A 15,044-nucleotide genomic window follows, 5' to 3' on the forward strand; every position below is an offset into this window, starting at 1 on the left:
AAACATTTGATGCACAAAACGACATCTGGCATATTTAAATTTAAACGTCAGTTTATTCACAGTTTTTAAGTCAACGAATACACTTCAGTCAAGTTTGTCATCAGAAAAGCAGCCAAGCCTGAAAGCTGAACATTTTAACAGCACTAATTAGAAATCAGGTCAAAACGCTCAAAGGAAAAGCTTCACAAGATAAAATTCAAACATTTTTATCATTTTGAAACTTTCAGGTAAAATCCAGGTCGTAATTATAAAGTATGTCATCAAAAGAGGTTTCTGCTAAAAGGTTTGTTGAAATGCGTTTACTGATGTGAAATATTAATGAAAAATGTCTTTGATGGATGATAGAATAAAAATAAAAATTACGGTGACGAGGCTGTATATCCGACTGCTAATCATGAGGGTTTGATTCCCCGGTCGGGTAAGGTACTATTTTTTTCTCTAACCCATTACTGTGCGGACTGTGCCACTGCTGGGCAAGGGTCTCCTCCCTAGAGAGGGGTTAGGCCTTGAGTTCACCACGCTGACCAAGTACGGGTTGGGGACTTCCTTATTTATTTTAGAATATTTCTCAATAGTAATCCGGAATTTGGTAACATGCCCGATTAGCAATAGGGTCAGCCTCTATTACATGAGACTAACATTGTTAATGAAGGAACGAGAGTGTATTCCATACAGCTTTAGTATTAGTTAATTTACTTTCGGGTTATCACAGGCGTGATAATATTAGGTCGGGGAAAAAAAAATTGCATTATAGTATGTATGAACTTGTAATAAAATCTCTTTGGCTTCAAGAATCACAAATGAGTACACGGTTTATTAGGTTTCTTTCAGTAAGCTCGTAAGGTACCCAAATATCGAGCTTTTTTGTGTAGAGAAAAGATTTTTTCCCCGACCTAATATACATATGTATGATAATAATTTTAAAATATATGACAAAATCCGCGTTAAAATCTAGTTCAGCCAGTTATAATATTTGTGTGTCCACAAGGCTGTACTAGTTGTGCAAATATGTTAGAAACCTTGGCTGTATTAGATAAACCTTTGTGTGTTTGTACTGATAGGCGAGGTGGAGGCGGGAGACGCCATGTTTAGGCGCCATTTTCTTTTAAGGAATTTGAACACGAAATATTAAGTTATTAATCATGTAACTTTGCTTTGAGATGCCTTATTTTAAATTATGTGGATGTATTTTTCGGAGAAAGTTTTAAAGAAAAGAAGTAGAAATAAAATATATAAAAAGTAATAATTAGAGAGCAATTTAAATTAAAAACTTACTTTTAAATTGTTAGTCATAGTTTATACATTTTCATTTTGTGTAAAAATAAATATATGACTTATTAATATATCCAAAGCTTAATTAAGTTATAATCAAATTTTGTTATTTTTTTAATTACGCTACTTTCACAACTGCCTTGCTTCTATACATAAACACCTAAAATTAAATAAACCAAACCAACACAAACACAAATAACTTTATTTTAATTAAACAATCATCTTTACACACAATTAAACCGAATCAAATATAACCCAATAACAAAAAACTCTACGAAAAAAAACAAAAAAAAACAATCACATGTTCCAAGTACAAATTCCGCGCGCTGTCAAGGTCGTTTGACACTTGATCCAAGATGGCCGGCCGGGCGTCCTTGCCGCGCATGCGCAGCTTCATAACTGTCATCGGCCTTGTGCCTCAAGGGTAACTGGGTTATTATTAGACTGGCATTCCTGTTGTGCTTGGGGAAGTTTAATTTTAAGTTTATTTACAAACTAGGCTGTTTTTTTATTATTATTGTGTCTAGGACACAAAAATTTAACCATTTTTGAAGGTATTATGTTTCAAATACGTAATTTGAGTTTTAAATAATCATTGCAAATCCGTTTTCCTTTTCTTTTTAATTTACCTCTAAGGGAATAAAATTGAGGATGGAAGCTTGTAAAGTTCGTCATTTTCGGAGCTAGACGCATGAAACTTCTTACTTCTTAAATGAAATAAATAAGTACGTGTTTCAGTGTTTTTGAGAAAATAGCCAGCAAGAAGTTAATTAACGTAGGGGATGAAAGTCAATTTTTACTTTTTCTTAATTAAACGCGAGGCCGAGTCCTCCAGTAAAAATATAAAACACAACCAACAGATGCACTTTTTAAAACCAAAATAAATAACTACCAAATCACTCCATTAATTTTAACAGCCACTTCTTAAATGAATATCTAACAAAAACTATCTAGGTATATCAACAATTTAAGTAATCACTCAAACTTTCGTTTCAATAAAATTTGATATAGCATCGCTTTCTCTCAATGATTGATCTGTTAAATATTGTGGGAATGTTATATTTATCTATACTAATATTATAAAGCGGAAGAGTTTGTTTGTTTGTTTGTTTGTTTGTTTGAACGCGCTAATCTCGGGAACTACTGGTCCGATTTGTAAAATTCTTTCGGTGTTAGATAGCCCATTTATCGAGGAAGGCTATAGGCTATATATCATCACGCTACGACCAATAGGAGCAGAGTACCAGTGAAAAATGTTACAAAAACGGGGAAAATTGAGACCCATTCTCTCTTATGTGACGCAAGCGAAGTTGCGCGGGTCAGCTTGTTTGATTATAAAAGAGATCTTAGATATAATAACAATCCAGTCTAATTTTGGAAGAACCTTTTTAGAAGAAGAAGAAAGAGATTAGCTCGTCTTAATTTTTAGGGTTCCGTACCCAAAGGGTAAAAACGGAACTCTAGTAGGTACTAAGCCTCCGCTGTCAGTCTGTCCGTTTGTCCGTCTGTTACTAGGCTGTATCTCATAAACCGTAACAGCTAGGAAGCTGTAATTTTCACAAAAACTTAAATAAAAAAATACCTATTAATTACCCATAATATAACGTGTATTTTTCGTATATTTTTTGGTACGGAACCTTTCGTGCGCGAGTCCGACTCGCACTTGGCCGACTTTTTCCCGAATATCGGCTAGACTTTATTATCATTACTACAACGAATTACACATTACACATACTTCTTCTTCTTCTTATCGTATGGTTAGTGGTCAACCTGGTGTCAAAGTTGCTCAAGCCGCCAGAAGGCCTTTGACGTGGCTTAACGACTGTTATCTTAACAGACAACAACCGGGACCGACTTTTTACGTGCCCTCCGAAGCACGGAGACGCCCAGCTCAAATACCACTATGCGGTCACCCATCTATGGAATGACCGCGCCAATGGTTGCTTAACCCACAGATCGTTTACCGACTGGTGAGCGCAACTGGCTATGGGCGCCTCATTACACAAACTATATTACGGTAACTAAAAACGACGACGGCACTCCTTTTCTACTTCTTGTCTCTTGTATATATTACGCTTTCAGCACGTCTCGTTGCTATATTCAGACACATAACATTAAGTAACACATGTTATATACACCTTCAAGCCATACATTTGTCACTTACATCTCAATAAGTAGACCACTTATCACCGTCCCACGTCTGTTATAATTGAAACTGAGTTCAGGCCTCAGGCGTTAAATACATTATTACTATGAAGATATATTTTAAGATAGGAGTTAGAAACTTTAAGGCACAATTATGAGTTAAATGGGTGAGTTTGTGGTTGGGACAGTAAATATGAAAGTAAAATGTCTATATTTTAATAATGTCTATAGTTCGATTCTCTGCCTAGTGTTATCGAGTGTGTTATCGAGTTTAGTAACACAGCAGTTTTGGTAAATTTTCACCCGATAATTGGAGCTATCATAAGTAATCATTTACCGAAAAGCTATAGAGTCTTGTTTATTATAAAAAAATGTGACACGGATATAGAACCTGGTATAAAATCGGATGTCCAAAATACAATCTATCGCTTACCCAAAATGTATCGCAATCAATCCAGCAATTTCCCCATTAAATAGTGATAGAGAAACACATCTACGCTCGCATAAACGAACATTCATAGCTATCTACCAATGAATGCAAGTATATAATGTATCGCGTGGGTATTCACACATTAAACAATAGCTTATGTCATATACACCTACTTGATACTTTGAGTTAAAGTATCAAGAATATTTATTTAAATGATTGAGACTATAGTCCGATAGAAGAATAGGTAGGTACTCGTAACCGGCGGTCCTGTGTGATAAGATGTATGGATGTGAATGAAGCAAGGGAAGTTTAGGATCGTAACAAGTGGCGTTCTCTGGTCTTTGCCTAACCCTATAGAAAAAAAGGCGTGATTTAATAAATATGTATGTCGAAATAAATAGCTGTAGCAAACAGACCACCGTCCATTTTATAACTATATTTATAAAATCTAAGAAAAGACTGGCCTGACCTAGGATGCGAGCCCGACACCTCTGCGCGCCTGTTGCATAGACTACAGTTATGTGGGATCTTTACTTTTTAATGGTTATTTAACCTGTGCGTTATTTAATTACAAATAAATTTAATTTTAATAATTAAATTCTACCAAACCAAGCCTTCAATAAAAAAAATATGACATAGACTTATGTTAAATTATCTATTTACCATATTTAAATACCAGTGCAAATACCTATTTTCTTTTAGTTGGTAAAGTTAACATAGCAAAGTAAATATGCCACAGTGTCCAAAATGGTAATAACTACATTATAATAAGTACAAAAAAGTAACTCCATCTCATTATATTACTATTACTATAATTACCAACTAAGATATCAACGAGATTGCCAGCAAAAACTTACTAACATAGCCTCGGGTGTAGTAACTATATAGAAAGTTATACTAAACACATATATGTATATAGAACAACTTTGTTCATTACTTAGAACATTAGACGCTTAGGGATATTAGAAAAGTTGTAATATAATACACTAATGGCCAGGTCCATAGCTTATAAATAAGTGACGGGTAATCTATCCAATAGTTAAAGTCTAGCCTTTCTTCCAACTATGTTGGAGTCGGCTTCCAGTCTCACCGGATGCAGCTGAATACCAGTATTTTACATGGAGCAACTGCCTATCGGAACTCCACAACCCAGTTACCTAGGTTATAACACGATACCCTTCGGTAAGAGGTTGGTTTTAAGCTTCTGACTACTGCTTACGATTGACAAAGATCCTTGAAAGTGCCTTCCGAAACACGGAGGAACTCGATATGTGTAAGATGGTCACCCATCCACATAACAACTTCGGCAAGCGTTGCTTAACCTCCGAGATCGGTCCGTGAGGCTGTTGATAACTAAGCCACGAGCTCCTCCGTAAGTGCTGGTCGCAGGGCAGTACTCAGTTTTACTAGTTCAAAGCGCTGGCCACCCGAGTGTCCCCGCGCGGTTTAACCACTGTAGCACGGTGACCTATGTATGTTACATATATGTATGACCTTTCCTGCAAAATTTAATCAAATACTCTAACTCTTTTTACCTAAGAGAAGAACAAACAAACAAGTAAGAAGCATTTTTGGAAAAAGTCAAATTGTTATCTTAATAAATGGATGTTAGAGATATCTGTGCCTTTAGTCGTATACTTCCCTATTGTTATAAATCAGTTACAGCAGCTCCTCCCAGTAGACATATCAATTAACATCGTCTGTAAAAGGCGAAGGTATGCGCGTAGGTCGTATTTGTAATGACAGATAAATTATTCGTTCCGACTTCTTGCATACTAATAGAACCTTCGGTATCACTACTCATTTGATCGCTCATAGCTAGTTTAGTTAAAGATGTCTTTTAACTATAAATCTCGTCGCTAAGCCATGTCAAAGGCCTCTCGAGCGGCTTGAACAACTGTGACACTAGGTTGACCACTAACCATACGATAAACAAACAACAAACAACTATGAATCTATCCGATCCGGAGATATTCGGGCATGCAATCCCGATTTACGGGAGCCACTGCAGCCTTCACCAACTGCTTCCTCATAGCTGCAGTGTCCTGCAGTACGCAAATATCCGTGCTTTGGAAGGTACGTAAAAAGTTGGTCCCGTAATTACCTAAGATAAAAGTCGTTAAGCCATGACAAAGTCAAACGGTTTGAACCACTTTGACACAAGTTGACTACTAACCATAATCAAAAAAAATCAAAATCAAATCATTTATTCATATAGGTCAAATGTTGACACTTATGAAAGTCAATGATACAGAGAGTGAATTTACCGCCAGTTCGGAAAGTAGGGCCAATGAGAAGAGCTGGCAAGAAACTGCAGGCCACTCTTTTAAATAAGATTAGAGAAGATGAAAGATTTATAAATGCGAAAGTTTATTATTATTGATATATGTTTGTTACTCTTTCACGCAAGAACTACTAAGCCGGTGTGATGTATAAGCAGATAGCGCAGACATATCCAGGTCACTAGCTTGTCTGCGCTGACACAAATTGCACGGAATCAGTTTTAATGAACAATTTTCTCTGCCATTACCCTGAATTGCGCTTGCAAACTATTTAACATGAAAACAGCTACTTTAATGAATATATTATAATTAAAATTGATATTTTCATATACTAGCTGCCTGCCCGCGACTTCGTCCACATGGAAAAATTTAGACACAAAATCTAGCCTTCTTCCCATAGGACAAAGAACGCCACTTGCTGCGATTTCTACAACGCTACCCAGATAAAGGTAGAAGATACTGAAGATAGGTATTTGAAACGCGATTTTCTACCACTATCTATTACCGACAACCGGCTGGATATCGAAAAATTTCAGCGCGGTTCAGCGCCTCTAGCGGACGTCGTAGAAATTATTTTGGCCGTATATTTTAAATGTCAAACTCCCGATACACGAAAGTACCGAATGTACATTGTACAGTCATCTGATTTCAGAACAGTAGCACTATTACAGAATCGTGCTACTGTTCTGAAATCAGATGACTGTATATGAGCTGTCCAATGATATTTAGTTTAATACTGTGAAAATAAGTCATAACTCAAAAAGCCAAAAATAACTTAAACATTAGTGGGTGTAAAGTGATGGATTTTTACTTTCATTTAGTTAACTTTCCGTTTCAATAACCGGTTAGTTTCGTATGGGCGTTACTGCCTACAGCTATGAAACTATTAACTTGGGTTTGATGGCAGACGCTTGCGGGCAGCAATTTTGATGTGTTGAACGTTTTAGATTGAAAAATAACAAAATATTAGATATTTTTGAACAACTCGCACACGATCATTTGAATCCAAACTAAGCAGAGCTAGTACTGTAATCAGACAACTGATAAACATAGTTATATACTTCTAAATACATACTCCTATAGATACATTGAGAAACAGATTCAAAACAAATACACGTGCTCATCACACAAATATTTGTCCCGGATAGGATTCAAATCCACCACACGCGGCACTACCTTTATTGCGGCGAGGCGACCACGGCTACCACTGCGCCAAACGTGTAGTCAAAATCAAATAAAGTATAACCCTACTTATTTTTATAATATAAATGCGAAAGTACTTGTATGTTTGGATGTTTGTTACTCTTTCACGCAAATTCTACTAAACCGATTACGACAAAATTTGGTATATAGGTAGCTGAAGACCCAGAATAACAAATAAACTAGACATTTTATCCAGGAGTTCCTGAGGGATCGGGATTTACACGGGGAGGGTTTCCACGCGGACGAAATCACGGGCAGCCTCTAGTATGACTTAAAGCAGACAAAATTCCGTAGGTATACCTAAAATCTCTATTACATATTTTGATGACATAAACAAGGTAGAATTACCATAGAGATGGTTGGCACGGCGCCATATTTTTTTACATTCAACCGTCTATGGACATTTGACATGCCACTACATCATCGACCGGTTTAACAAAAACCGTTGGCAAAAGTAGCTCGAAGTATAAGTTATTATAATCTATACTAATATTATAAAATTGTAGTGTTTGTTTGTTTGAACTCGCTAATCTCAGGAACTACTGGTGCGAATTGCAAAAATATTTAGTACTAGCCTTTACCCGCGATTTTGTCCGCCACCTGAATTTTACCATGGGAATGCGTTATTTTCCCGAGGTAAAAAGAAGCTTCTTGGGTATCAAAATATCGCCATACCGAATTTCATGCAAACTGTTTTAGTAGTTTAGACGATTGAGTAACAGATAGAGTTACTTTCGCATTAAAATATTAACCTATCTTTGAGGGTAGGCAGAAATAAAAAAACGTCACTTGCTGAGAAAGATTTGAAAATTAAGGTCACAATCGGCACTAAGTAAGGCAACTTGTGAAGTGTGTCAAAAATGTTATAACAAATAAAATTTATGTTAATTTAATGTTATTTTTATACTGTTTTGGTATAAAAATAATGTACGTCAGGCTGGCCCGGCCCCATGGAATTTAATAATGAGATTGTTATCAATCCAATGTACCCGGGTATACTAATATATGTAACACCTTCATTTTCAATGTAACTCTTTTTAAAAGAAATTACGTGCACTTCTTAGTGGCCGGGCCAGCCTGACGTTTTCAGCCCGGCCACCTTGTTTCCCACTAATCTACAAAAAATACTGGGAATATTGTGCTACAGATGAAATGTACCCTATAATTTATGCATATGTAACACGAAATCGAATCCTAAAATGCAATAGCATACGAAATATTAGCGGTTGCAGGTGGCCGGGCTGAAATTATTTCGTTAATATAAAACAGTAAAACTGCAACACCTACAAAAAACTAATACCAGTACATAATGAGATATAGAGATATAGAATACATGTAACGCTTTCATTTTAAATTATAATACATATTTAGAAAGAATAATCACTTGAAATTATATTTCAGCCCGGCCACCTATCAGCGGTAATATTCCCTAAAATCTTATGCCAATTTGTACAGTAAAACCTGATACAGCTATGAAATGAAAGTTACATTCGTTTCGTTTTAGTCGTATACCTTTAAGCCTTCTGTTTGACTAGATTATCAAAATCTGAGAAACTTGCCGAAGAGTGACTATCATTTATTAACTAATTTCAGGACATTTGGTTTGTTGAGTGAAACAAAATTGGTAATTGTCATATTTTTTTAATAATCATTTTTGAAATTAGTTAGACAACATTTGTACTTATATTAATTAGGTACTATAACAATTGTTAATTATAAATAATGTAAAAAAAGGTTACACATTGATAATAACACAGTTATCAAAAAATTATAGTAATATCAATATTACCTTAACATCGAACATTCATTCATTCAGAATATTAGAAGATAATTTTTGGTTAAATACTTATTATACCTTGGTAAAAAATCACAGATTTTCATAATGATTTTTACATCAACTTTGAATTTAAAGTTTTGAAAACTTTCAATTAAAATTATGCTAATATAATTATTACAACAATTCTTAAATAAAGAGAGAACCATAGTTCTTTCAGTGGCAACTAATGGAAATATAGCTATGTAGTATATATAATTTAACATAATATTAAAATCACAGCTAAAAATCACAATGTTAACTTGTATAATTAAACGTATGCTAATATAATAATCATTGCTAGCCTATATCTGGCATTTGTACTATAAGTATTTTGACTAATTCAAATTTAAATATATTGCTTATTAGAATCGTTAAAAACGTACTAATCACTTGATTATGTTATTTAATCAAGCTAAAATGTACGTCAAGGAATGTAAAAATATTAAATCCAAATTACTTTTTTTAACACTAGACTGTAAATCGTCATAACACATCCACAGATCTTGATTAAATAAATGGCATTTATAATGTCCTAGATTTTCCCCCAATACTACATATTCAATAGCACCTACAATCACATAAAAGAACAAAGAACAGTACCATTTTTACTCATTAATATGAACGTAATTAAAACATTTGGAATATCAGCCCTAGAAGACTCAATTTGTATAGACGTTATTTCGAAGGATTGTGAACACGATTGCCCGGGCACTGTTTTGTCCAGCTATAATGTAAAGAATATTATATCTTTTGATTTAAATGGAACAGATCAAATAATATTGAACGATATACCTTTATCTATCAAAGTTAGAACTAATATTTATGTGATTGTAGGTGCTATTGAATATGTAGTATTGGGGGAAAATCTAGGACATTATAAATGCCATTTATTTAATCAAGATCTGTGGATGTGTTATGACGATTTACAGTCTAGTGTTAAAAAAAGTAATTTGAATTTAATATTTTTACATTCCTTGACGTACATTTTAGCTTGATTAAATAACATAATCAATCAAGTGATTAGTACGTTTTTAACGATTCTAATAAGCAATATATTTAAATTTGAATTAGTCAAAATACTTATAGTACAAATGCCAGATATAGGCTAGCAATGATTATTATATTAGCATACGTTTAATTATACAAGTTAACATTGTGATTTTTAGCTGTGATTTTAATATTATGTTAAATTATATATACTACATAGCTATATTTCCATTAGTTGCCACTGAAAGAACTTTGGTTCTCTCTTTATTTAAGAATTGTTGTAATAATTATATTAGCATAATTTTAATTGAAAGTTTTCAAAACTTTAAATTCAAAGTTGATGTAAAAATCATTATGAAAATCTGTGATTTTTTACCAAGGTATAATAAGTATTTAACCAAAAATTATCTTCTAATATTCTGAATGAATGAATGTTCGATGTTAAGGTAATATTGATATTACTATAATTTTTTGATAACTGTGTTATTATCAATGTGTAACCTTTTTTTACATTATTTATAATTAACAATTGTTATAGTACCTAATTAATATAAGTACAAATGTTGTCTAACTAATTTCAAAAATGATTATTAAAAAAATATGACAATTACCAATTTTGTTTCACTCAACAAACCAAATGTCCTGAAATTAGTTAATAAATGATAGTCACTCTTCGGCAAGTTTCTCAGATTTTGATAATCTAGTCAAACAGAAGGCTTAAAGGTATACGACTAAAACGAAACGAATGTAACTTTCATTTCATAGCTGTATCAGGTTTTACTGTACAAATTGGCATAAGATTTTAGGGAATATTACCGCTGATAGGTGGCCGGGCTGAAATATAATTTCAAGTGATTATTCTTTCTAAATATGTATTATAATTTAAAATGAAAGCGTTACATGTATTCTATATCTCTATATCTCATTATGTACTGGTATTAGTTTTTTGTAGGTGTTGCAGTTTTACTGTTTTATATTAACGAAATAATTTCAGCCCGGCCACCTGCAACCGCTAATATTTCGTATGCTATTGCATTTTAGGATTCGATTTTGTGTTACATATGCATAAATTATAGGGTACATTTCATCTGTAGCACAATATTCCCAGTATTTTTTGTAGATTAGTGGGAAACAAGGTGGCCGGGCTGAAAACGTCAGGCTGGCCCGGCCACTAAGAAGTGCACGTAATTTCTTTTAAAAAGAGTTACATTGAAAATGAAGGTGTTACATATATTAGTATACCCGGGTACATTGGATTGATAACAATCTCATTATTAAATTCCATGGGGCCGGGCCAGCCTGACGTACATTAAAAATACATTATACCTGTTTGTAAAAGTAACATCTTATAATATAAGTGTTATTTGTTATAAAACATGGTTTTAAGAGTCGCGTAGGCGCGAATTAAGTAACCAACAACGAAAGAGGTTTAAAAATAACTTTATTACGACCAGAGTTACAGCTAATACAGTAATTTCTTAATCTCATCAATGGTTCATCTTATATACTAATTTATTGCTAACGTAGTACATAGAGAAACATAGTCTGAGATCACGTACGTCCTAGATTATTATAAATGCTAAAAGGGCAATGGAATACTCTAGAATTAATTACAATAATTAATAAACTAAATATTCACTTGTTAGCAAAAGTAATATTAGGAGATTGGGGTTCCTTAACTCCTCCCTCCCCCGGAGAGAAATTATCCGAAGGTGTCGCAGACGTGTCTGGGTCGAATTTATCAATAAGTTTTGCCATAAAGATATACTTCTATATATTTTTTTTTATGATATTTGAGTTAAATAATAATACGATTGGCTATGGTCTGAGCGGTAGTGTATACAGCTGCTGATTATAAGGTCTCGGGTTCAATTCCCGGGTCGAGCAAAGAGTTATTGTTTGCTCGATAGTTAGTTGCTAAATAGTAGTCCGGAGTTTGGTAACGTGCCTGATATAATTTTATTATAGCAACAGGCAAGCCCTCTTTGCAAAACCGGTATATGGCTCGCCCCCTATTACCTAGTACTAACATTGAAAATGCCAAAACGTGGTTCTATTTCATACACATCTACTTACACCTTCGGCTACAACTGGTGTGATATTATGTATGTATATTAAATAGTAACTCATGAGAAACTACGTTTAGTCTTAAATTTAGACCGTAACTAACAAAATTATTATATTCTAAAGATATAATACGAAGAAACAAAAACACTACCTACCGAAGCTAATTCAGACTAAACTCAAGAACCATGAAGAATATAATGAACATGTAATTTATTGTATGTATTTATTAACTAGCTGACCCGCGCAACTTCGCTTGCGTCCAATAAGAGAGAATGGGTGAAAATTTTCCCCGTTTCTGTAACATTCTTTACTGGTACTCTGTTCCTTTTGGTCGTAGCGTGATGATATATAGCCTATGTCCTTTCTCGGGTATCAAAATATCTCCATACCAAATTTCATGCAAATTGGTTCAGTAGTTTAGGCGTGATTGAGTACCAGACAGACAGAGTTACTTTCGCATTCATAATATTAGTATGGATTCACAACTAGATTCTTACGGATCCGTTAATATGAAAATATTGTCATACAAAATATCACGCTTGTTAAACCAGAAGGTGTAAGCAGAGGTGTATGAAATACTATCACGTATCGCCATTAACAATATCAGTCCCGTGTAATAGGGGGCGAGCCTATTGCATTATACCGGGCACGTTACCAAACTCCGGACTTCTATTGGGAAATGTTCTCATATGGAATAAAAAAGATGAATAGCAGCTTTGGTCGACCTAAGAATCAAACTCGAGACCTCATTATCAGCAGTCGGATACTCCAGCGACAGCGTCACAGAAGCAATATTTGTTCTGTGTTCATAAATATTCAAAGTAATTTTTACTCCTCGAAGTTTTTCTTACTAATTTTATTCATAAGTATATTAATATAATCAAAGTACTATGACTTAACCTACTTAAGCCTTACTTAATATAATATTACTTAACTGAAACACAATGCGTCGTGACTTGAATATTTATTATTATGTACTGTGAAAGTAAATGTGTCTGTTTGATATATCTGCGGGTGTTTTGCACAGGTAATAAGTAACGGGTATAACAGGCGTGATAATATGTATGTATGAAAAGAGGCTGCTTTTATACGGTACTTAAAGGAAAACAAAATCTATAGTACTAGCTCAAAAGTGGACAAAACCTAATTTCAATTGCAAGGAGACAGCCCAGCAGTGGGACAGCGACCAAAACATAACCTATGAACAAATGAAACAAAATTAACTAATTATTATGAAGCAACTATAAAAACAGCTATAAGAACTATATGTATGTTAGTACAAAAAACTGGTTTCCTCATTATTACGTATAATATTTAATAATGTTATTATTATAATGACTGGAAGAATACATCGCAATTGATTTTATAACACGTTTTATTTCAAATGTACTTGACTGCCTCAGTGGCGTGGTCGGTAATGAATCCGATTGCTGATCAAGACGCCTCGAGTTCGATTCCCGGGTCGGCCAAAGGACTACTGGTGTTTTCTAATTCTGTTGTTGGGTGGGAAAAAGACTATTGGTAATTCCTAATTTATATTAAAATGTTTCTTATTAGTAGCCCGGAGTTTGGTAACATGCCCGGTATAAAGCAATAGGTTCCCCTCCTATTCATGGGATATTTCATACTCTTCTACACTTTCGGCTACATCAACCTTAACACACGTTATATTCCAGACTTTTTCCAAAGTTAATAATTAAAACGCACTCAAAACTTTATTTTTAATGTTTGTTTGCAATTTAAAACTCTTAATGGTTACATTATGTGCATACATTTACAATTAATTATAATATTATACCATCACACCTGCTGAATTTTGCAAAACATGCTTTGTTATTACAAATCTATTTACTGTTGATTGCATAAAGGAATACGGGAATTAATGCGAACACACATTTTACCTTGGAATGCCTGACGTTTCAGCGCAGGTTACATTGGGCGTGGTCGCAGACTGACTTCCTTACCCGATCTGATCATTAACTGTTTGTTTATAGAAATACTGATAAAAATAGTACAGTCAATGCGAAATAATTTGTGTGTCTAAATACTTATAATAGTGAGAAGTCTGGTAAGAGCAAATCGTCTCCGTTGTAAAAAGTCGATCCTGGTTTTTGTCACTTAAGATAACTCTCGTCAGGTCATGTCACAGGCCTCCGGCTTGAATAACTTTGACACTAGGTTGACCACTCATACGGCTAATAAATAATGCTCTAAAATGTTGAATCACAATTCAAAGAGCGCGGTTTTTGTATGTACGTATGCATGTTATTTGTTAATATACATACATACACGATATCATGCTTTTTTTTCCATTGTGGTTGGCAGATACCAACACTTAATATATTATAATACAAATCACCAACCATACGACGGACAAATAATGCACTAAAACCGTTAAACAACAATCAAATTGGTACGAATTTTGTGGCGTTTGTAAAATTGTCGTATTTTACTTACCTCATAAGCAGGCGTGTTCAAACTGTCCCTGATGACAGGTGCACTGTTCCTGGGCCCAATTAACGCCATATTTACATCGTAGCAGCATTTATTGACACCCAGAACATTTCACTACTCTCCCAAAAACTTGCAGAACGATTTTCTGAACTTTTCCCCTTTTTTTCACTAGGATTCTGCTTGAAATTTTAACACGGCACTGTTTCGTGGCTTATTTATAGTCTGATGTGCTTATTTCTGTTAGAGATTGCAATCTGTTAGTTTTTTACTTTATTACTATTGATGAAATAGTAATGGTAGCTTACTAAAATGTAAAAGTTACTGTTGTTGTTGAATTGTAATTTGTCAAATCAGAGCGCCTAAGTTTCTTTTAATCAACCGAACTATT

General features: G+C 34.2%; 1 protein-coding gene across 4 annotated transcripts in view; it reads right to left on the bottom strand.

Annotated features, from left to right (window-relative positions):
• The window catches only part of Wdr62 (WD repeat domain 62), a 139,310-nt gene that overhangs the window by 62,491 nt on the left and 61,775 nt on the right, over positions 1–15,044 (bottom strand). Inside the window, exon 2 of one of the 4 annotated variants that reach the window (XM_076132748.1) lies at positions 14,660–14,893. The exons of 2 other annotated variants lie outside the window; for them this stretch is intronic. In XM_076132748.1, the coding sequence (XP_075988863.1) occupies positions 14,660–14,728 (69 nt within the window). In that variant the 5' untranslated portion in view covers positions 14,729–14,893. Of the gene's footprint in view, positions 1–14,659; positions 14,961–15,044 lie in introns of all 4 variants that reach the window. One more of the 4 variants, XM_076132749.1, reaches the window with a different exon arrangement.

This window comes from Anticarsia gemmatalis, chromosome 28, assembly GCF_050436995.1.
Source record: "Anticarsia gemmatalis isolate Benzon Research Colony breed Stoneville strain chromosome 28, ilAntGemm2 primary, whole genome shotgun sequence".
Lineage (NCBI taxonomy): Eukaryota > Metazoa > Arthropoda > Insecta > Lepidoptera > Erebidae > Anticarsia > Anticarsia gemmatalis.